The following is a 23709-nucleotide window of genomic DNA, read 5'->3' as shown; positions in this document are numbered from 1 at the left end:
TTATTATTTTATACGTTATTCAGACACACAGTGACTTATCTATCACTGTTACTAGTTACAAGTTGCAATTAGCTGCAAGCAACACTACTTCACTGCCATAATGATCGAAAATTGTCTGATATAGTTCATTTTTTGGTAAATGTATTGCATGTTAGTCACATACAGTGTCTCCCTGTGAGGTACCAGTTCCTATCGACACTACATCATAGAAACATACTAATAATATATTAATTAAAAATTTTCTCTGCTCCACATATATAACACAGTTTAAACTTAATAAACTAAGTCAATAAACCATGCATTTATTGTTACCCTTCCTGACGCTGCATTGTGGCAAAGGGGTACGTGATCAATACTGAAAGACTTCCAGGGGTACATAAGATTAAAAAGGTTGAGAACCCCTGAGTTAGAAAAAGAGTAGGTTACTCAGAGAACTCGGTTAGTAGCCAATGTATTAATGTACTAAACGGGAATCATGGAAAAGGGTACAATTTCACAAAACAATGTCTCAAACACTAAACCAAATGATCCGACCGAGAGAAGATAACGCTTCCATTACTGTACGGAAGTACTCTGCTTTGATCTGACAGACTGACAGTCAGGGCCGCTATCACCTAGTGATGGGCGAACCGAGTACTTTCTGCAAACCGAGTATTTCGGTATTGATTACACTGTGAAACCGAGTAAACCGAGTACGAAATGATTACTTTTCACTAACCTAACTTAACGTAAGGGAGAGAATCGTGTAAGAAAACTAATCTCTTGGTGTAGTTAGACTGAGGTTTTTAACTTCTTCAGTACAAGGTAGGCCGTATATCATGAGACCATGTTTCACTTGACTTTCAATGTTATTATAATATGAGAATGTGAATTATGTGCATGCACTTATAGTTGACATTAGCAGATAATTTCTTTCTTGATATAACTAAAATAGAGAAAATAATAGTATAATGGATATAGAATGCCAGAAGCTTATCATAGCGGGGCTCAGCGTCACGGGTCTCCACCCTCCCTGCCTCTACCTCCTTACTCCTCCTCCTCTCTTCTTCCTATAACTCCTTACCCCTCCTCCATCCACTTCCTCCTCTCTCTCCTTCTCTCTCTCTCTCTCTCTCTCTCTCTCTCTCTCTCTCTCTCTCTCTCCTCCCTCCATCTCCTTTCCTAAAGGTCATGTCACATTACTTGACCCTGTTTTATTCCACTTCGATCAATAGAGTTGCCTCCTTTTCGCTCCTTCACTTTCCTTCCAATCTCCCCATTGATGAGAGAGAGAGAGAGAGAGAGAGAGAGAGAGAGAGAGAGAGAGAGAGAGAGAGATCATGTCCGTCACCCCCACCCTCCATCTCTCTCTCTCTCGTGTGTGTGTTGTTTTTTTTATTATTATTGTGGGTAACGTCTTTATTTATTAGGCATCGCAAGGTGTGAAGGCAGCTGCCCCCGCCTTGCCGCAGCCTGCTGTGACGTAGTACAACCTGTGTGTGTGTGTTAGGGAGACGGCTGGCTGATATGATGCTAACGCTGCCAACGGAAACCACTTTTTTATAGTGGTGGGCAAGTTCCGGTACCAGTACCGGTAATACTGGAACCAGCCTTAATGGTATTGTACCGGTAATATTTTCCGTACCGGTAAATAGCCGAAACGGTACTGAGCAAATTGTATACAGCGTGGAGATGGTTCAAGGCGAGCGGTGATGGGTAAGAGTGAGTCATTCTCACTCTTGGTACCGCTCCACACTGGTACCGACTGGCTGCCCTGGCGCGTCGGCGCGGTCTCGGTATCTCGGCGAGACGCGTCTGTACTGGTACGACTGAATGTGCCGGCATCATTTCCGGTACCGCTTGACGCTTGTACCGTCTAGCGTCTGTGCCGGGACTCTGCTGCTTCCTACCGCTAAGAATGAATAATGTGTCGGCACCACACGGCGGATCGGTGGCCGGGACGGGTGGCGGTCTGGCGGTGCAGTAACACTGCAGTTGGCCGGCATTTTACCATTGCATTTCTACTCTACTACTACTACTATTACTGCTACTATTACTACTACTGCTGCTGCTGCTGCTGCTGCTGCTGCTGCTGCTACTACTACTACTACTACTACTACTACTACTACTACTACTACTACTACTGCTACTACTACTACTACTACTACTACTACTACTGCTACTACTACTACTACTACTACTACTACTACTACTACTACTACTACTACTACTACTACATAGATTAAGTGTACGAATATTACAGACAAGCCCAAATTATCTCATCCCGCTTAGGAATCGAACGCGGGGCCTCTCAGTTGTGTGAGGAAGGTGCCGGAACTTGCCCACCAGTCCGTGAGCCGCTCTGCACTTGGCAGGACAAGGCGCTGGCCGTGAGGGACAGTGAGTGGTGGAGATGAAGATACCGATAATAGTGATATCTATAGTAGCGAAGAGAATATTGTGTGTGTAGCCTCTCAGTAATCAGAGGTTAACTATTTAAACATGGTTGAGGACACAAAGTGGACAGTGGAGTGTGGGTGCCTGCTAGTGACACGGACAGCCGCCGCCGAGCAGTCTTTGGCTAACGTAAGTAATATATTGGTGTAACTCATCATTTCACGGTGGTGCCATGTCATAACCTAACGTTGGTAACCTCCAGGACAACATATCAGTGAACTAACACCTGCACATACTTATAAAAACCAAATAATTCAAATCTTGAAAACGTAAACAAACCGATCCCCTGACCCGCCGCCTCTCTCTCAGCCATCATCTGCCTCATCTCTCACTCATTACAGGCCAGACAGGTCACAAAGTGGACCCATAGGCCTAATCTTTTATGTCAGTTGTTGAGATATATCCGCAATTACCTGATTTGTGTGCTATGGAGGCTCAGCGAGAAGCGGGCCTACCCATGACGTCACGAGCCCCAGGCTGTGACGTCATCACCAGCTCCCGCCCAAAATGCCGGTCCCAGATGCTCGACTTCCACTATTATTTATATTTGTCTCAGTTCATTTATTTCGAGTCACAAGTGCCTTTTAAGGGTTTCTAATGATAGTTCGCAGTGTTTTACGTGTCTTCCATGCTTGAGTTGAGTGAAGTACGGTGATGTAGAGGGTGTTTATGACTTGAATGGGAGGGCCAAAATACGCTAAAATTTTTACCTCCGCTATCTGTGATTTTTTATTTGAGGTTGTAGCGAAGTGTTTGTGTTTTCAAAAGATGGTTTATCATGAGAAAAGTGTGCAAGGCTCCTGAGAAGTTAAAGATGTGGACTTTAAGAATGATATGTAGTCCTGTTAATATTGTAAACAACGTCATTTTTAAATATTATTTTTCTAATAGGGCGACTTGCCAGGTTTTGATATATCGAAATGATAGTCATAATTTTTGAAATACGTTATCGATACAGTTGAATGAAATTGGTGGGCTTTGAAATTGTGTTTAAGCAAGTCGAAGTTCGAATACTTTATTTAGTATATTTTTGAGCTATTTTTATTATTCCTTTTCTCGGTAATGTTTTTATATTTTAGAAGTTAGTTTCGATTGATAACGAGTCAGAATTTTTAAAACATTCGTGTCTAGCTGCCTTTTTGGGAATCCTCATTTTCAAAATGATTTGCGTAACGAATATATGTGACGTCATCAAGGAGGTTGACCCCACCCCGGCTTGACCCAGGCCGATACCTGGCTCCAGGCCCGAGGGTGTGGGGATGGGTTGGTGTGTATGTGTGTGGGTGGGTGAGTGTGTGTGTGTGTGTGTGTGTGTGTGTGTGTGTGTGTGTGTGTGTGTGTGTGTGTTGCCTTATGTTTCGTTATGAGGAGCCCACCAGCTGGAACCACTGACACCCAGCTCCCAGCTGGAGGGTGTTGGAGGAAAGGTGGCTGTGTGTGTGTGTGTGTGTGTGTGTGTGTGTGTGTTTCTTTCATGGTACTTAGCGTGTGTGTGTGTGTGTGTGTGTAATTCACTATGGTGGCCCGGTAGTCACCCAGCCAGCCTTCCCCATTACGGAGCAAGCTCAGAGCTCATAGAGCGATCTTCGGATAGGACTGAGACTGTGTGTGTGTGTGTGTGTGTGTGTGTGTGTGTGTGTGTGTGTGTGTGTGTGTGTGTGTGTGTGTGTGTGTGTGTGTGTGTGTTGCCTTATATTTCGTTATGAGGGAGCCCACCAGCTGGAACCACTGACACCCAGCTCCCAGCTGGAGTGTGTGTGTGTGTGTGTGTGTGTTATTTCACCGTTCTGTATACGTTTCATCTCTGGCGTCCTCTTTATTATCCTAGTCTGTCAACACAAACTGCAAGTAATAGCGTATAGCGAAATGTGTCCTATTCTTAGCGCTTATTGAGCAAGGGGAAGCTATTATATGTAGGAAACACATAGCCCGGAGCAAAGCAAGGTGCCTCTATCGCCTCGCCTCGCCCCGCCGTGTTAACCCCTGCAGTAACATGACGTGTTTTCATATTTATTCTGGCTATTACTCAATGATTTTATACAGCCTCACAAACTTATGTGGGCATTAAAATAGTGAAAACTGGCCATTAATCTCTGACACCGTAGACCCTTCTTATTGTAAGCAGCGCGTGCCACTGGCACGCTGCCTCATTCCGCTGGCCGAGCCGCGGTAGCTCGGCGAGACGCGTCAGTACTGGTACGACTGAATGTGCCGGCATCATTTCCGGTACCGCTTGACGCTTGTACCGTCTAGCGTCTGTGCCGGGATTCTGCTGCTTCCTACCGCTAAGAATGAATAATGTGTCGGCACCACTCGGCGGATCGGTGGCCGGGACGGATTTGGAGGTCTGGCGGACTGGCGTCTGGCGGTGCAGTAACACTGCAGTTGGCCGGCATTTTACCATTGCATTTCTACTTCTACTACTACTGCTGCTGCTGCTGCATACCACTCAATTCATACCATTACGAATTATTTTTTTCATGTTAGTTTGCTATAATTCAGGTATTTCCCATCAGTTTTAAAAGGGAACCACAATATATTATGAAGACGGCCGTGTGTCTTTTATTTATATATTTATTTTTATTTTTTTTACAAAAATATTTATGAAAGAGCTGTGTGATTTGCTTTATGTAGATAGAAATGATAAATGCTAGATATTTAAATTGGCAATTTCCAATACACACATGTGTGTGTGTGTGTGTGTGTGTGTGTGTGTGTGTGTGTGTGTGTGTGTGTGTGTATATATATATATATATATATATATATATATATATATATATATATATATATATATATATATATATATATATATATATATATATATATATATACACGTGTGTGTGTGTGTGTGTGTGTGTGTGTGTGTGTGTGTGTGTGTGTATATATATATATATATATATATATATATATATATATATATATATATATATATATATATATATATATATATATATATATATATATATATATGTGTGTGTGTGTGTGTGTGTGTGTGTGTGTGTGTGTGTGTGTGTGTACCGGTACAGTACCGATAGTATCGGTAACGGTTTCTTTTGCACCGGTACGTACCGGTACTGAAATTAGCGGTACTTGCCCACCACTACTAACTGCCAACTGTGAACTGACTGAGTAAGCCTACTCGTCGTGTACTCGTACAGGTCTCTCTTTCCTTCACCCAAGCCCGTGTGTTGGACTGTTGGCACTGTTAGGCTTGTTCTTAGGAATTGGACTATTCCATTAATGTCTAGGTGGTTGTGCGGCATGCACCGCCTTCTTCCCCAACAAAATACCGAAAAAAAAAAAAAATCTTTACTCTTTAGTTTGAAGGCCTGTATTACATTTTCAACGCATAAATTGAACATGTAATTGAATTATGAAAACCGAGTAGTACTCACTCAAATCCAAAAACCGAATAAAACGAGTACTACTCGCACCAAAACTGCCATCCTTATTATCACGGTATCACCTCAGTGTGTGCCTCGTGACGGGCTGGGAAAGGTAGACGTACTGTGTCAGCATGTTAGTGTGTTATGTAGTCTCTCCAGCAGCAGCAGCAGCAACAACAGTAGTAGCAGTGTACAGTGTACAGCTTCCAGCACCGGATGACATAGCGCACCTAAAAGGTTAACATGAACGTTGGGATCTGTGAGAATGTGCCGTCAGCGTTCCACGGAGTGCTGGTGACAGAGCTGCTGTTTCCTCCGCTGTTATGTGCCACACAACGTGCCAGGGCGCGATGCTCATTGTTCCTACGTCATGCGCGCTCTTACTTATTTTCAGATTTATATGTGACATTTACGAAATAGGTAATAGTTTCCTCACTGGGACGGAATGCTGTAACAGTCCCTATAAAGATACGTTTCGTTAAATACTTCCCCCTCCCAAAGTTGTCAAGATACTGCCACAGCGTAACTGTTCAACTTGTGTTGTTTCGAAAATATAAGTAGATCAACTGCTACATGAAAATTTGAGCACAACATTGTAATAGAGACCAACAAGTTTAGTCAAACAATAACTCATAATAATTAATCAACTGGCTAAACAACCCGCAGCTGGCGAATGGTGACTCCCCACCTGACTCCCAGCAGCGCGCCAGTTCACTCCAAACTCAGTGCGCTACACACCTAAAAATTATCTTTCCCTGTCCCTCATAATTAATCATCAATGTTAAAAAAACAATTCTTTTTTTCAACTTAAATCTACATTTTCTTCTTGATATGATGTATCATTTCCTTTAGTAATTGGTATATTTGGATTATTTTCCAGTTATACGTGTTAAAGAATACCAAATAATTTTTTTTTCCAGTAATCGGCAGAGAAATATATTTTCTGCACATACATTTAAATATGCATGATTCAAAGCAAATATGCAGATATCCCTTATCTTGGACATGTCACCATTCACTGCCTTACAACACACTCACGTATTGATTTGCTTGCCATGTATGATCAAACTAAACAAAGTAGATAGGGAATAGTAAATGAATAAATATTGTATAGATACTATATGAATTAATAAAATGAATATGGATATTTTCCGAGTGTAAGCCGGGGTTGTTGTTGTTGTTATTGCTGGTGTAAACATTGCTGTTGGTGCGGGACGCGGGGCAGGCCGGTGACGTGGGCAAGGTAACACCAGCTGATTACACACTACAGAGTTACACATGCTTGCTTCTCGTATTTGCTTGTATATGGTAGTAAGCTTGAACCAGACCCACACCCCACAAGACAGCCAGCCTTCCTTCACCCCGCACTGCACCAAACTTTGAGTTATGTTTTGTACCTGCCCACTGTTATTAGGCTTAGTTTTCACTGTATGAGCGTACCTTGCCCTCTCACCTGGTTGGCTACCTTGTTCCTTTGGTCAGACAAGCAAGGAAAGGAAATAGTTAAAGGAAAGGATAGCTTAGGGCTGCAGGTGCACCAGGCCCTTGACAGCAGTTTTAGTGAAGAGGCTGACATAATGAAGGGACTGAGTTATGTACCTCAGGCTGAATCAACACACAAGCAAGCAGGTTTATTGACAGTTTGTTAGTAGATATGTCTTTATATTCAATGTGGTATACAGATTAAAAGTGATCATTTCGACTGAGATGCCGTGCCTTCAATTTCATGATTTGCTTCAATACTATAGTCTGTCTACTCTAAAATGGTGCCTGGGCTCAAAACATATTGTACCTTATTGGTGATATAATTGATTTTATGTAAATAATATTTATTTTCTGTTGATCAGTACACTTATCACAAGGACAGCTAACGGTTTTCCTCAAGATCTGACACCACGCATTCCTCCAGGACCCCATTCAGACTGAGACCCAAAAGCCACTTTAGAGCAGACAGACTACATATAACACAGAAATCTTAAGGTATTGGTATAACTGTTGGTTTAAGACAACACGCATCTCTCTATGAACACGGCACGTTTATCCATTGTTATTACAGAAAGATTGCAAGAATGAGGCTTCACTAATATTGTTCAAGTCTTAAATACTCATTAGCAGGTACTACTTTAGCGTGAGGTCTACCACACTATAGCGTGAGATCTACCTCCCATTAGCACTATAGTGTGAAGTCTACCGCTGTATTATCCTTCCCTCGTGGATATCACACATTTCCATACATTTATTTTAGCGATAAACACCTAATTTGTACATATCCTAGGAATGACTTATATAGATAAGGAAGAAAGGTAAAAATAAACATGTTATATATTTCCATACATTTATTCTAACGATACACACTTCGTACATCTTCTAAGAATGACAAATAGATCATTAGAATTTTTTCTCATCACCTTCCAGCAAAAATTATCAAGATGAGACTGGAACAGCTGACAACCAACACCTCACATTCTCTTTAGAATCACCGTTTTAGCGTCTAACCATGATCGCTCAATTGCCTGTGTGTGTGCTCCTGTCACTGGATCCACAAAATGTTGCTGGTAGTTCACTGTAAAATGCTGGTACCCCATGGCATTTAGGTTGCTATAAGCAGTCCACTCGTCTGAATGAATCACCGAACCATATGCACACTCCCTTTCAATAATAGGGATTACAGTATTGTGGTCATGTCATTCCACCCAAAAGTACCGACAGTCTGAGCCTTGTGTAAGACCAAAAACCCAAGGCCCATCAATTCTACACCCATGGTTTCTGTTGTTTTCTTGTTCTGCGTCACTGTCTTCGGAGAGAGGAGCGTTGTCTCCATTCAGCATCCTTCCTCGGTTGTACTTCTGTCGACCAGCAAATCTTGCCTCATCAATTTGGATGGAGTTATCTGTTGTTCCTACCATCTTTCCTTGTTGTTGATGAGAAAGTATGGCTGTACACACCTCTCGGCACATGTTAAATAAGTCAGTTACAGTACTGATAGATTTTCCTGTGAGAGTCGTTACTGTGGACATTGGTACGTATATCTAATACAAAGAGAAATTTTAATTCCAATATTTCACACAGGCTCAGGTTGCAGTGCAATTTGTTGTTCATGTCCATATAATGGAAAAATTTATTTCCTGTACGAACAGACCGTGTAGTTGACACCCCCTTTCAAGGGCAACATAACACAGGCTTGAATTCTCCTCTGTTTTGCGGGGAGGATCCCGGAGGGATGTGGGTCACGCGGTAAACCTCAGGCTGCACCTGGGTAGGCCACATATGGCAGTAGACCTCACGCTAAAGTAGCACCTATTAAGGCCCTATCACACTGGCCTATGATATGCGGAACCAGGAACATCCTCTCTAGATAGCTGGAACTTGCCCGGGATTAGCGGAACCAAGTTGGGATGGCTTCATATCCATCCCGGTTCTCCGTATGCTATCCCAATGGAAAAGTAAACATGATATATATAATAAAAACCTTTCATTTGAACTAAAAAGAATGTGACAAAATTTTTCATATTGGAATATTAAATAATATTTCATCAATTTAGAAAGGTAAAGTATATATATATATATATATATATATATATATATATATATATATATATATATATATATATATATATATATATATATATCATGTCGATAGGTTGGGCTCATGGCAACCACCTCCGACTCTAAAGTTGTCATCACGCACGTCTCAGCTTTTCTCTAGTTTTTTTTACTTACTTTTCTTTAACAAGAGGAAGTGCAAATGCAGTACCTGGACAAAGCACAGGCTGAGGTATAAGCGGCATGGTTTTGTTCTGGTTTATTTTGATTAGGCTTTGTCTTGGTTAGTGGGCCGTTTGCCTAGCATAACAAGAACACGGGCAGCTTGTGTGTGATAGTGTTCCTGGTTTCGTACCAAGAACCATGGCCCACGTTCCGCGTATCATAGGTCAGTGTGATAGCCCCTTTAGCATTACTGTAACATTTCAACTTTTTCCATGTCTTTTTTTTTTTCTAATGTTACAGTGATATGTTTATGATAGAAAATGATTACTTCTGTGGCAGTGCTTTACATAATGTTCTGATGTGTAAGCTGAGCTGGCTAATCATTAATAGTGATCACGTTCACATAGATGGCCAGACAGAGGCGAGTGAACAAAGCTCCCCTCTCCCACCACCATCACCACCACCACCATCATGACCTCTCCCAGTTGGACGAGGCACAGGGCTCATATTTCAATCCGAAGGAGGGCAGCAGCACCACCACCAGCAGACGACACCAGCAGCGCCGCCACCAGTAAGATATTCACTCCCTATCTTTACTTAATGTTAGGTATTTATAAGTCCTAATAGAAGGGAGGATAAATGTTTAAGTACTCTATTCTAGGATTCAACATATAAAACAGACATTTTTATGTAAACTGTGATAAATAACTGGTTAACTAAGTAGCAAGCATGTACAACAATTTTATCTATTTTTTAGTGTTGTAGTGAATACTTCAGCCTTTCCAAACCCATACCTTGTACTTCAGCTAAACAATTTAAACAAAACTTACAGGTGGTGCCCTACTGTATTGTACATGGCTTGTGCTGCCTTGGTGGTGATAGCGGTAATCTACTTCCTCTATGTTGGCTATGTGGAGACCAGAATAAATACTCCTATTGCTGCCCCCAAGGTCTGTTCCTTTTACTCATTGTACATTGCTGGTTATGATTTATCCACATCAACCACTGTCTGTATCTCTGTATCAGTTTCTTATATATTCTGGCTGGTTATCATACAGGACATTTTAGAGTGTGTACACAGCAATATAGGGTCTATAGTTAGATAGGAATAAATTATGAGAGATGTAAGGGAATTAACCACTCTCTGCTCCAACAGGTGGTGACAAAGTCTGGTCTGGAGGTGCCTGAGAGATACTGGGGCACTTATCGACCTGGAGTGTACTTTGGCACCAGAACAAGGCACCCAACATCACTCCTGACTGGCCTTATGTGGTTTGTGCCAGGCCACTTCCAGAATAATATGTTGGCACTCAGGTGGGTGAAGGGATTGAAGTCCTCCACGTCACTGAGGATTACTATTGATACTTATGGAACACTTGATTGGAGATAGATAATAATGATGATGATCACAATAATAACAGTCATCTATAAAGCATTGGTGATGGTCAGTGTTCAGACTTAAGAGATATGATTACTTCATTTGACTCATTAATAGATAAACACTTAAGAATAAAAAAGGTTCATCAAAGCAGGTCACCACTGTGGTTTTTCCCTCTAGTGAACCTTACATGCCTTTATTTATAACAATTACTTCAGCTTGTTTGGGAAATTTGTCTTAGTATCATTACTAGTTAACCTGCCCTCAATATTAAATTTTGCCATGCAGGCACTGGTGTGATCAGGCTGATGAGCTGAGCCGCTATGGTTGGCTGTTACATGATGGGCGTGACTTTGGCATGCAGAGCTTAGAAGACAAGCATGTTACTCTTCAGACCATGTTTGTAAAGCAGCAAGGAGGACAGCATGGTGGAGAGTGGTCAGCAAGGATCAATGTACTACCTAAGGTAGGGAAATATTACCAAATTGTATACTTCTTTCTTTTATGCTCATAGTTTACTTTCTCCTTCTAAGAACAAAACATAATCAAGTTATTGTGTGATACTTGAGAAATAAATTTTGAATCATCTGAAAGTGATTCCTCCATTCTCACAGGGCAAGAAACAAATAGGAAGTGAAGCATCCATCATTTACTATGTGGTGCTTGATCCAGAAGATGGAGATGCCTGGCTCCAAGGGGACATTGGCAGCCAGCATTCCCTTGGCTCAGTGAGGGGTTTTTCAGCCAGTGTTGGGGGCTTCCACCTCTCCATCAACAACCACAGTGGCACCATCACCCACCAACATGCACTCCTCACCAAGCACCTAGGACTGAGTCAGCTGAAGGAGACAGTGATGAGAGGCCTGAGGGTGTTTCAGGGACAAAATGAAAAACACATTGGCCTGGCTGGTGAAATGTTTGATCATCAGGATCTGGATCGAAAACCAAATTTTGTAGCTTTGCAGGTGAGGATAATCAGGCAGAGGTTTGTACACCTCTTTACTTCATGGGACTTGTAGAATTAAAATAAGAACATGAAAAGTAAGATGATGGGAATCTGAAAGGAGCAATATGGTAATTTGTGGCAGACTGCAAAAGTGATATATGAGTTCACTGTACCTTAAGTAATTTGTTAACTAGTGTAAATGATATTGGTTCTGCAGGTCAGTGGTCAAGTGCCATTCTCCGTGGATGTGGTGTACGAGAGCAACAGTGCATCACCAGAGCGACAGCAGAAGCTTGTAGGTGAGGTGCTCACAACACAACTCCAAGAACACGAAGAGAAATTCCACAAAGACTTTGAAGCTAAATTCCCCCTTGAGAGCAAAGGCTTCACTCAGGAGGAAATCAGCTTTGCCAAGGCAGCTCTGAGCAACATGTTGGGAGGTATTGGCTACTTCTATGGAGCATCACGTGTCACAGGACAGTACAACAAGGAACCAGTGCCCTACTGGCGGGCGCCTCTCTACACTGCCATTCCATCTCGAAGCTTCTTTCCGCGTGGCTTCCTTTGGGACGAGGGCTTCCACAACCTGCTTATTTCCAAGTGGGACCGTGAGATCTCTCAAGACATCCTTGCTCACTGGCTGGACCTCATGAACTGGGATGGCTGGATTCCCCGAGAGCAGATCCTTGGAACAGAAGCCAGGGCAAGGGTGCCTGATGAGTTTGTGGTGCAGGATGGGAGAAATGCCAATCCTCCAACCCTCCTTCTGACACTCCACTCTATGTTAGCAGAGTTCAAAGAGGACCTTTCTGATGATGACTACCACTACTTGAGCCGCCTGTGGCCACGGCTCCGTGCCTGGTACTCCTGGTTCAACACAACACAAATTGGAGAGCTGCCGGGGACGTATCGCTGGAGAGGTCGCAACCCAAATGCCGTCAGGGAACTCAACCCAAAAACTCTGACATCAGGGCTAGACGATTATCCCCGAGCCTCTCACCCAACACGGGAGGAGCGGCACCTTGACCTCCGCTGCTGGATGACCCTGGCATCCGGCTTGATGGCTGACCTTGCTCGTTTAGTAGAAAAGGATCCCATAAGATTTCAGGAATCATACAGGTAAGACTTTTATTTTTCTACTTTCTGTTTTATTATTATAATCATTATTATTACCACTGAATGTTTACTGACTGAGAGTGCTTGTGAATGTAGTGTTGCTGAGGGATCTGAGTTGGAAGTGCAATGGCTGAAGGTGTAGTTTGTATGATGGTGTTGGTGTGCCTAGAAGAAGTTAAGAAAAATATGGACTGTATATATCAAAGTAAAAATAGGCTATACATTATGAAACTTTATCAATTATATAAAAAAAAAACTACTTCAGCTGTATTAGATTATTCCTGATGTGTGTTTTTCACAAATTTCCAACAGGTTCCTCTCGGACAGCTCATGGCTGGATGCACTGCATTGGTCCTATGCGGCCAATGGCTACATGGACTATGGCCTCCACACTGACCAGGTGGAGCTACGCCGGGCAACTCCCAATGCAGAATATCAGAGGGTAACACTAGAGCCGCCACAATATCGTCACATTGATGCCTTTGGCTACGTGAGTTTCTTCCCACTTTTCCTCCAAATAATTGATCCTCATTCCCCAAAGCTGGGTCAAGTTCTGCAGGACCTTCACCGAACCGACCTCCTGTGGACGCCATATGGCCTGCGGTCCTTGGCACCCAATGCGGCGCTCTACAATCGCCGCAACACGCCGCACGACCCTCCATACTGGCGGGGACCAATCTGGATAAACATGAACTATCTAGCGGTGCGAGCTCTCTACCACTACTCCAACAAGGACGGTCCCCATCGCAACCAGGCCAGGCAGCTCTATCTCGAACTGCGGAAAAATGTGATCAACAACGTGAAGAAACAATACATGAGTACTGGATACTTGTGGGAGAACTACAATGACCGCACAGGACGAGGACAGGGATGTCGTCCCTTCACTGGCTGGACTTCCCTTGTTGTGCTGATGATGGGCGAGACCTATTGATTCGTGACACCAAACAAAGGGAACTAGACACCATTTGCTGAAGTGAATTAGGGGACTCCTGCTGGTCAGGAGTAAATAGGAAGATAAAAATTTATCTTCCTAATATGTAACTGTGTATAAGACAACAAATTTGGAAAGAAACAATTCATGAGTTACTTCCCATGGATATGAAATTATAACTAAAATCCAGATACCTCAAATAGTCAATGGACACCTTTTTCTCTTAAAGATACATGATGTATCTAGTGTTTATAACATGGAGGCAGGGAAACACACACAAATTACTTTGGGTGTGCAATAATCAGCTCACAAGTTATTGCAGGTGTACCTGAGTGGCTTCTGGTGAGAAAGGGTCTCCAGGGTTGATTAGTTAACATGTAACTGCATCCTCCTTTATTGCATGGCTTTAGGTCTTCCTATGAAAGACCTGGGCCATAATCTCACTTTGATATCCATTCGACCAGATGTGCCAACTTGTCTGATGCAGTTTTTTTCAGGAACATTAATATCTGTGTTTAAGGTCAATAATTTACAAAACTGAAAAGTTTGCATTCATTTAAGTACCTGGCCAAGATCCCGTACCAGTAGGTAGTTGAGACAAGAAGCAATATCTTGTCTCATTTGTGAAAGTAAGAATATGAAAGAGGTGGTTTCCCAGTCCCCTCACTCCACTCGTTTTTGTCATTTTTGACTATGTGCAGGGAATACAGTGGCAGTATTTTTCTATCTGGCTGCAGTGTTCAAGCAGGTCATCCCTTCTACCACAGAGGTATAAAGTCTCCATGTACGTTCAGGCACTCCAATTTCAGTATTGTTCTGCTTTTAAGTTTGATGGACAGTGGCTGAATTTTTAAAACGTATCACATTTCTTTTGCATGGTTTTGGATTCGTGCATGAAAATGTTAAAATTTTTTAAAGAAATAAAGGTTTTGCAAAATGTTTGTATGCCATTTATGTAGAGTGCATTGTATTTGATGTGATCTCATCTGATGGAATAAGAGAAGGGGGAAAGGAATGGATTGATAAATGCCTAGCATGAGTGAATAAGTTCTGGTGGTGATCCTTGCAGAGCTGACCTACTCACTAGTGCCTGGTGTGGCTGGTGAGGGTCTGTCCTCTCCTCTACAGACCTACAGGCAAGGGTTGACTTTCATACAGTCTCAGGTAATATTTATAGGAGGAAGAGAGAGTGTGTTTTTGTCTGTAAATATTTTTTTCTTACTTTTTTCTCTCTTCTATAACCCAGTCTGATCTCCACACTGCCTTCAGTTACCAAAAGTAAACCTTTGGCTTCTTGTAGCTTTTTTCATGTTTTCACTTCCTTCTACCCATGAGGAAATGAAGCACAGTGCTTACTTCAAACTTTAAGTATGGAAGTGGCAATACTAAGTTATACTATATTCACTAAATGCTACACATTATGTGATTTGTTGTTTGCTCAAAATTATTGGTGAAAAGAAACACCTGACATGTCTCAAGTGTGATTCTGCTGTCCTGCCATACTGGGTTCCAACTTTTTGAGAAAAATATACATATTCCACATCCCTAATGCAGTCAGAGACATACAACAACCTATTGCATTCCCTTCCACTGTTTTGTACTCTACCATAATCTTAATTCTTCTGATCCAGCAGGTTTTTCTACATCAGAGTTGAAAATTCAAAAAATGTCAAGTGCATAGAAAGTGAAGGCAGAAAGTTATTAGTACTTCATTCACCTCATACCAACATAGTGTAAGCTATACATATGCAGTCCACTTCATCATTAGCTACTATTCCATTGCAGGACAATCTTCTCCACTCATATATCCCCTGCCTTGTCTATCTCCTGCCATCCTAGCAAAACTCATTCTGTCTCACCATCTAGTCCTTGGGTCAGCAACCCATGGCTCATGAGCCAGATCTGGCTCTTTGGATGGTTGCATCTGGCTCTTGATAAATTTTAGCTGAGATTTCTTGATATGATAAATAAATTTAGGTAATCATTATACTCTAAAACTCTTACTCTTTCATTAAAAAAATGCACACATTTAGTTGTATTTAGTGTTAAAAATATATGGCTCATGGGAATACCTTTAAAAATATTTGACTTTCATTGCTTCCTCAGCCAAAAGACTCCTGACCCATGATCTAGTCTGTATCCCAGAGTATCACTGAACACTTGATTAGTTCCTAAGAAGAGTAGGTGCTCCTCCCTTCCTGCTGGCCTAGATTTATGTAGGTACAGTATGAAGATATAATGTGTACTTACATGGAGAACTGGAACTCCTACACTGGGGAATAGTGTCAGTCAACACTTGTGTCTTGAATATCTTGTTCCCCAACATCTGTACAATGAAATACAGATTATTTAATTCTACAGAATTCTAAATAATGAGAAGGAAGCCCAAAATTATGTGCAGACTCTGTATTAGACTAAATGTGGCATCATTTTGCAGGAGGTAAACATATATAGTGTGTAAGTACATGAACAGTATATGAGTAGTTTAGCAGAACTTCATATCCTTGCAAGCAGCAGAACCACACCATCCTGCTAAGGACAGTCATACCCATTTCACTGACTGCCACAAATAAATTTCTCAATACAACACCTGATAAAGAATAACTTCAATCAGAAAATGAGGACACCACCAAACTTCATCCTTCATAAGCTTGGGTAACTGCAAATCTGTGGCAAGATACAAGGCATGATTTTGAGCATAGTAGATGGTTAGATATCTCTCTAGTGATCTTCTAGTGTAGAAACCTTTCTTTTTAAGTAAGAAAGGCACTGGCTGAGGGGAGCTAAAACTATTGCCATTGTATTGGGAATTACATCATTATGCTCATGAAATAATATTAGTAATTTTGATACTTATATCCCTGCCCTCTTTGTGTATCTAGTTATAGTAATTATTCATTACCGTTATCATGTCAAACAGAAATGTACTGTTAGCAATACAAGACCATAATAATCATGAAGGAAGTTGGAGGAAGCCACTAAGCCTAGACTTCACAATTCCTTGGTTCATTGTCCAACCATCACCTCAACACTATATACAAACTTATCTTTTTCTTTTAAACTCCCTACTGGCCCTGCACTAATCTGATACTGTTTCAGTCATCAGCCACTCTGGTTTGGAGTCAGTTTCTTCCTGTCATATTTTTAAATACAATTTTATTAAACTTAAAGACATTACTTCTTGTCCTTCCTTGAGTATTAGCCATCAGGATCTTGTCTACATTTCCACTGTCATATCACTCATGCCACTTAAACATCTAAATTATGTGGATGAAAAAACACCTAAAATATCTCAGAAAATATTTTATTCTACATCCTCAATTCCCTTACTGGTAACAACAAAAGGACAGGACTTCCTCCCTAGCCATGGACAAAACATCACTTCAAGTTCCCTGACATTATACTCTACTAATGTTTTACTGGAAGATTTGTTAACTTGTTTGCTGCCTTCAGTCTGTTCAGCCTGCACATATGAATCAGTGCGACCTATCATGAGTCGAGTTGTGACCAGGTTAGCCCAAGTCAGACCCAAGGTAGGGATCACATTTCCTGAATGGCCATACAAGTTGTTATTTCCTATGACAGAAGTCACCTGCAAATCATAAGTGGATATTACCTGAGGACTATGTAATGAAATAAGGAAACAAAGCCATGATAAATCACACACAAACATCAGCAACCATCTATGTCATCTATATTGAGAGGATGGTTGAGAGGTGAAGAGTTAAGAGATTGAAACGTATCAATAGAATTTTAGAGATATACCAAAATGTAAAGAGACATCGGCTGATATAGACCACAAAACTTGAAAGCCTTTCAAAATTATAATAGACAATTTAGATTCATGTAACTCATTAGCATGCACGTAGTAGATATAATACCCACCTGATTAATAGCAAGAATAGCAATGTTGTAAGCAGCAGCCAGCTGGTGGAGACGGTAGCCAAGAATATAAAGAAGGTTCTTGTTTTCCATGCTACTCTCTTCAGCCCTAAAGGGAGATGCCACAGAGTCTAGAACCACTAAACCAATGGGCCGCTGTGACAGCAGACTGGGCAACTGGTATCGCACACAGTCCACTAAGCTGTCCTGTTAGAAAATTAAGTGAAGGTTTGTTGTAACCCACAACAAAAGGAGAGAGAGAGAGAGAGAGAGAGAGAGAGAGAGAGAGAGAGAGAGAGAGAGAGAGAGAGAGAGAGAGAGAGAGAGAGAGAGAGAGAGTTTTTTGGGATTGACATTACTGAACACTTTGAATAATAGACTTTTTACAATGCTCACCATCTCTGGGATGTGGTGAACAAAAATCCCATCAGTGTAGGATGCTGGCCCTTGGCTGTGCTTTACTTTGAAATGCTTTACCATTTGCTGAAGCCTGGCAGTTGGAAACTGGGACTCTGTGCAGATATATGCGACACCTGTAAAAGTAAAAATAAATACAGTATAATGTTGGTTTACATAATTTACTAATATTTGCTTCAGAAAGTTAATAGCTATACTTCTTGAAAATATTGTCTAGGAACTTTCAGCAATATTCAGGCAATAAAAATAAATAAATAAATAAAAAATAAAAGAAATAAAAAAATGGAAATAACTGAAACAGAGCCCCAAGTGGCTGTGTGAAACAAAATTCTGAATTAACATGAAGTATTTATGGAGAAGCAGAAATTATATATATATATATATATATATATATATATATATATATATATATATATATATATATATATATATATATATATATATATATATATATATAAAAAAAAAAATGAGAGGACAATCAAGTGGAAAAATATTTGACATGTGGACAGAAATGTTAGCATATGATGCATGAAAATTTCTGAGATATGATTGATGGGGATGAGAGACCTACACAAACAACAGCATCCAGAAATATTTATCCTCATAAAGAACCAAATTATTCAGATACCTAACCAAGACAGCACCCGATGTTATTCATGTGTTTTTTGTATTTTTTCCTCCCAGGTATTTAGTTTTAGCGTACTCAGTAAGAAGAAAGACTCTAGGGTGCTTCACCTTTTCCAAGGCCACCAGCAGCAGGTGGCAGCTGTGCACACAGAGATAACTGCAATGCCACCTGGGTCTTGCCACTTCCACTCTGTCCTGTTACCTCTGTGATGCCCCGGACTGGCAATCCACCACCTAGGAAGCTGTCTAAATTCTGACACCCTGAAGTGATGTGCTTCAGATCTCTCTCTCCTGTCTGGCTCATGTCCCAAGCTGAATAAAATAATAATAAAAAAGTAAATAAATAAATAAACTAAAAGCAAACAAACAAACAAACAAACAAATAAATAAACAAAACAAAATTAGAAACTTCAGATCATGTGGCCATATAATACAGTACTGAGAACACACCCTAATTGTTCATAATCTGTAAGCAAAGCTGAGCCATCTGACAACTACAAATGACCTTTTCACAGTACAGCTTTACTACAAGCACTGTGCTCCACTGACAAGAATGGCAGACCACTCTACCTGATATTTTCTTAGGGAGAACATGTGAGATGACAGCATCAGTGAAGTTTTTGATGTGAAATGATGACAATCCAAGCTTCTCTTCCAGTTCATTCTGAGAGGCTCCCAGGATGCTGGATGCAGAAACAAAGCCCGCTGCAAGAAGTTGTAAAAGTGTTACATGCTTTATATATCAGGACCTGTGACAACAGAAATGTTGATAAACAAATCTCTCACAGAGCTCTGTGGTCCCTACTCCTCTTTATTTTACCTAATTGACTGTCCCAAGTGAAGAATGAGATGAATGAGGTGTGGTACATGAGGGATGATGCAGGGAAGGGGGGTCTCATGTCCCATGGAATGCATCCCATGTACCAGCCATCCAGTGGTCTTTGTCTTACCCTTATGATCAATGGCTAACAAAGGACAACATTACAAGAAAAATAATGCAAATGCAAACTACCAGATTCATTACCAAAAACCCACCATGCCTTGCCGACTAGGAATATTCACCCACATGAAAATATTATATCACCTGAATTTTCATTAAACTTTCAGAGTGATAATGCAATGCATGTTTACATTATTACAACCATGCAATGTTGCGGGGTTCACTGCATACAAAGAAATGAACAGAAGAAGCTAGCTGAAAGTGAGACTTTACTGTCTTGCATCATCATATCTAACATGTTTTTCATCAGAAATTCTTCCATGCACTTTTAAGAAACTATATATAACATGATGTGAGAATATGAATATTTAATATCAAAGAATACACAAAAAAGAAAAGCCTTTTATGTATTTCATCATAGATGGACTGAAGAATTAACTGTATCATCAATCATCATTCAGTTGTTATGCATACAGTATAAATAGCAACATTAAATCTCTCAATGAATCATAAAAGAAATTGGTCCCAGTGCTGAGATATTCTTGTTCTGATGTTTCAAATTTAAAGATGAAGTGCACTAAAAGCCTAACTTGACATTAGCCATGTAAAAAAAAAAAAAAAAAAAGGAAAAAAGAAAAAAATATATTGTCAAGCTTTGATTTACTTACCTTTTTTAGCACATACAACAATCTTTGGATTAATGTCAAGTTCATTTAAAATATTCTTTGTCCACTTGTGAAAGCCGGTTGACTCCATCATAATGGACGCCGCATAGGAGAGGCAGGCTGCTGTGGTGAGGGCTGCGAGGCTGACGGAGCAGGTGTGGGGGCGTGAGGCGTGGCAGCTAGCACATTGTTCACACGCTGCGAAGAGATACAGAAAGCTTGACACTGGAACAGCGGTTGTGGAAATAAGAATTACCTCTCTATGTACAACATATCTGAGGAAGTTGTTCAAATTCCATCATCCCTTCCCTGAATACTGTCCTTCCCCACCAGCAGGGCCTGTATTGACATGCCAACCACCACTTGCAGGGAAGCGTGAAGCCACCCACCCAGGCCAACTAACTTATCATGCCCAGCGCCTCTCACCACTAACCCGCGAGTCACTGTGCTAGCTAAACAAGAAAAATGGGTGTAGGGTTAACTTTCTTCATGTTACCACCACTCACCTTTAAACACCGATATCTCACTCCACCGGAGCAGTTACAGTGCAGACGAAACTCGCGCTGTTTAGTGTTTACTTGAAGTAGTTATGAAAGAAAATGTCATCTTTCATCAGGGAGACTCACTCAATGGTCAAAGGAATAAAAATTTAAGTGACCCAACACTTTTTTTCCTTATTTCTACTTTTCTTTGTTACACTTATTTGTTCTGTTGGGCTAGAAACTTCCCTGTATTTCTTTTATATAGTAATAAAGTATAATGCTCTACACAGTGGATATATACTGCTTTGACAAATAACCAAAGCTGGACACGATAACGAAGAGAAAGATGTCACAATAACCATTAAATCATTATGTGAGATTTTTACGAGTATAGTATCTCATTGATGATAGATTTAGTAATAGATAGTTATCATAGACATTCATACTATTATACACACGTAGTGCCTTCAAAGACACCTGCTACTGGTTAAAACGGCAGTAGTTGTCTTTTGGTGGCGGTGGTGGTAACAGTGGTGGTGGGGGTGAGTTATAATGACCCATGCACACCCATACACCGTCATAAACACTAAAAAAAAAAAAAAAAAAAAACTCTTATGTACCGAAAACACCCGTAAACACACTCAAAACACCCCAACGCACATCTAGAACATGTCTACACACACACGCACACAAGTGAAGTGAAGTGTTGCTATATTACCGATAGTTTTCAAGCAGCACCAAGCACCAATTAAGCACCAGCACCAAGCTGCATGAAAAGCAGTGCAAGCTAGTCTTCGCCACAACCCTCCACACTGCCTTATCTTCATCAATTAAAGGTATTTATAAGGCCATTATTATTTTTAAGTTTCCTTTACATTTGAGAGTGAAAGCAGTACGCAAATATTAAAAGGTAATAGGTATAACGATCATTATAGAAGCAAGGCGTCAGTATTAAAAGCTGATATTTGCTTCCTTCACTTACCGTAAGCCAAACATATGTCATAATGCAGCTACCAATCTACCATTTCATATCCCATAGTCAAAAGTTCCCTATATGGCTTAATTTTGGCTTAGTGAGATGATCAAAACAACATGTGCAGCAGTGCAGGTCCACCACCACTGTTCCCGGTTGCCTCAGAGCCGCCTCCCCCCACGCGGTCATCCAGCCATCACCCTCCTTCCCGGCAGCCTGTGGGGTCAAAATACTTTTTTCACATATTTCCTAACGGTAATATGCTTCCATGGTATGTTTTTATGATTTCTATAAATGTTTCTTGTGTTTGAAGTGTTTTCTGCATCTGTATTGAGTAAATATGTAGCGTTTAGCGGTGTTTTATGGCGTATGTTAAAGGCTTTTTAACGGTCAAGTTTCAATTTCCCATTTTGAACTTTTTTTTATTTGAAAATATGAGCCTTTATGGTATCAAAGAATCGTCTATGCTCTTTTAAGTGTGAAATCAATCTACTGAGTGAAATATGTGGACTTTGAAATGGTGTTTGGTGGTGTTGAACAAAAGTCTTATTTTTCTTTATTTTATTTGCTCACATTTCTGCTTATCGGTCTAACTCGCTCAGACTCCGTGAAATGTGGTAAAATACTCGCTAAGTGAAAATGGCTTGACTTTCCAGGACGTTTTAGGAGAGTTATTGTTGAAAATGTTTTATACTTTTAACGTGATTAATTTACGCATTTTTTAAAAACTAGTTGAGTTGGAGATATTTCGATATTTTGAAAATTAGTTTAAATATTTATCACATCATAAAATGTCATGCATTCTGCCGTGGCTTCGTTTTTTCAAAAAGTAATTTTTTAGATAAAATTATTTACGTAATTTAGCCGAGTCACCCACTTTTCCGTTCTCTCTGATGATCACAGTCCAGGTAGTGATTCATCATAGCCCCAGGCTGGCGCCTCTTTTCTAACACCCCAGTTCGTCAATATTTTGCCTGATATCTAGTGATTTCTACGTGTTTTCGTGTGTTTCTAGGTTCAAGTGTGTAGATATTGGTAGCAGAAGGAGGAAGAAAGAAGAAACAAAGGGGGATGAGGAGGAAAAAAGGAGAAAGGAAGGAGAAAGAGGAGTAACAGCCAAGCCACAATATTTCTCTCTGATGACCACAGCCCAGGTAGTGACTCATCATAGCCCCAGGCTGGCGCCTCTTTTCCAACATCCCAGTTCGTCAATATTTTGCCTAATATCTAGTGATTTCTACGTGTTTTCGTGTGTAGATATTGGTAGCAGAAGGAGGAAGAAAGAAGAAACAAAGAAGGATGAGGAGGAAGGAAGGAGAAAGAGGAGCAACAGCCAAGCCACAATACTTAAGTCACCCTCCATTTCCTCAATATTTTATTTAACATCTGGTGTTTTCATGTGTTTCTAGGCTGAGGCGTGTAAATGGAAGCAATAGAAGGAAGATGAAGGGGAAACAATCGAGGAGGATGAAGAAGAAAAGCGGAATAATATATAGGTAATATATAGGTACGTGTCCCTTTTAATCTTAGCATTCTTTATAGTGCGTACTGTTGGTTTTGGGATATATTTTAGGTGTTTCAAGTGTATTCAGTAGTGTTGCAGGATGTTATGAGTATGTTTTTGGTGCATTTTGTGTGTTTTCAGTGTGTTTTAGGCCTTTTAGGTATATTTTACGTACCTTGAGTATGTGGATTGAGATGTGTTTTAGTATTTGCATGTTTTGAGTGTTTTGGGAGCATTTGGAGGGGTTGTGTGGTGTCACCATGATTGATACCCAGGTTCTAGGTGGTTACACCAAAGATGTGCTTGGATGGTGATATA

General features: G+C 40.7%; 2 protein-coding genes across 7 annotated transcripts in view; one reads left to right on the top strand and one right to left on the bottom strand.

Moving 5' to 3' along the window:
* The window catches only part of LOC123507867 (DNA repair protein XRCC3-like), a 35276-nt gene extending 14199 nt beyond the window's left edge, over window positions 1-21077 (bottom strand). The window contains exons 1-8 of one of the 4 annotated variants that reach the window (XM_045261130.1): window positions 20939-21077; window positions 20436-20630; window positions 19398-19532; window positions 18936-19139; window positions 18180-18316; window positions 17787-17990; window positions 16152-16227; window positions 8386-8733 (exon numbers count right to left, since the gene is read on the bottom strand). In XM_045261130.1, the coding sequence (XP_045117065.1) occupies window positions 8732-8733; window positions 16152-16227; window positions 17787-17990; window positions 18180-18316; window positions 18936-19139; window positions 19398-19532; window positions 20436-20526 (849 nt within the window). In that variant the 5' untranslated portion in view covers window positions 20527-20630; window positions 20939-21077 and the 3' untranslated portion in view covers window positions 8386-8731. Of the gene's footprint in view, window positions 1-8385; window positions 8734-16151; window positions 16228-17196; window positions 17494-17786; window positions 17991-18179; window positions 18317-18935; window positions 19140-19397; window positions 19533-20435; window positions 20631-20938 lie in introns of those variants that run through there. The other 3 variants (XM_045261129.1, XM_045261127.1, XM_045261128.1) reach the window with 3 other exon arrangements.
* LOC123507862 (mannosyl-oligosaccharide glucosidase-like) lies at window positions 6955-14842 on the top strand. Of its 3 annotated transcripts, XM_045261114.1 has the most exons (9): window positions 6989-7065; window positions 7670-7802; window positions 9938-10101; window positions 10363-10480; window positions 10687-10844; window positions 11197-11374; window positions 11523-11873; window positions 12072-12973; window positions 13283-14842. In XM_045261114.1, the coding sequence occupies exons 3-9, from the start codon at window positions 9938-9940 to the stop codon at window positions 13899-13901; spliced, it is 2490 nt and encodes an 829-aa protein (XP_045117049.1). In that variant the 5' UTR covers window positions 6989-7065; window positions 7670-7802; the 3' UTR covers window positions 13902-14842. The 3 variants fall into 3 exon arrangements, with proteins under 3 accessions (XP_045117047.1, XP_045117049.1, XP_045117050.1); XM_045261112.1 differs by lacking the exon at window positions 7670-7802 and having other exon boundaries at window positions 6955-7065; XM_045261115.1 differs by lacking the exons at window positions 6989-7065; window positions 7670-7802 and adding an exon at window positions 7072-7205.
* Window positions 21078-23709: the final 2632 nt, after the last annotated feature.

Source organism: Portunus trituberculatus, chromosome 23 (genome assembly GCF_017591435.1).
Source record: "Portunus trituberculatus isolate SZX2019 chromosome 23, ASM1759143v1, whole genome shotgun sequence".
Taxonomy (NCBI): domain Eukaryota; kingdom Metazoa; phylum Arthropoda; class Malacostraca; order Decapoda; family Portunidae; genus Portunus; species Portunus trituberculatus.
Note: the sequence above shows the minus strand (reverse complement) of the source record. Positions and strands in the feature narration are given on the sequence as shown.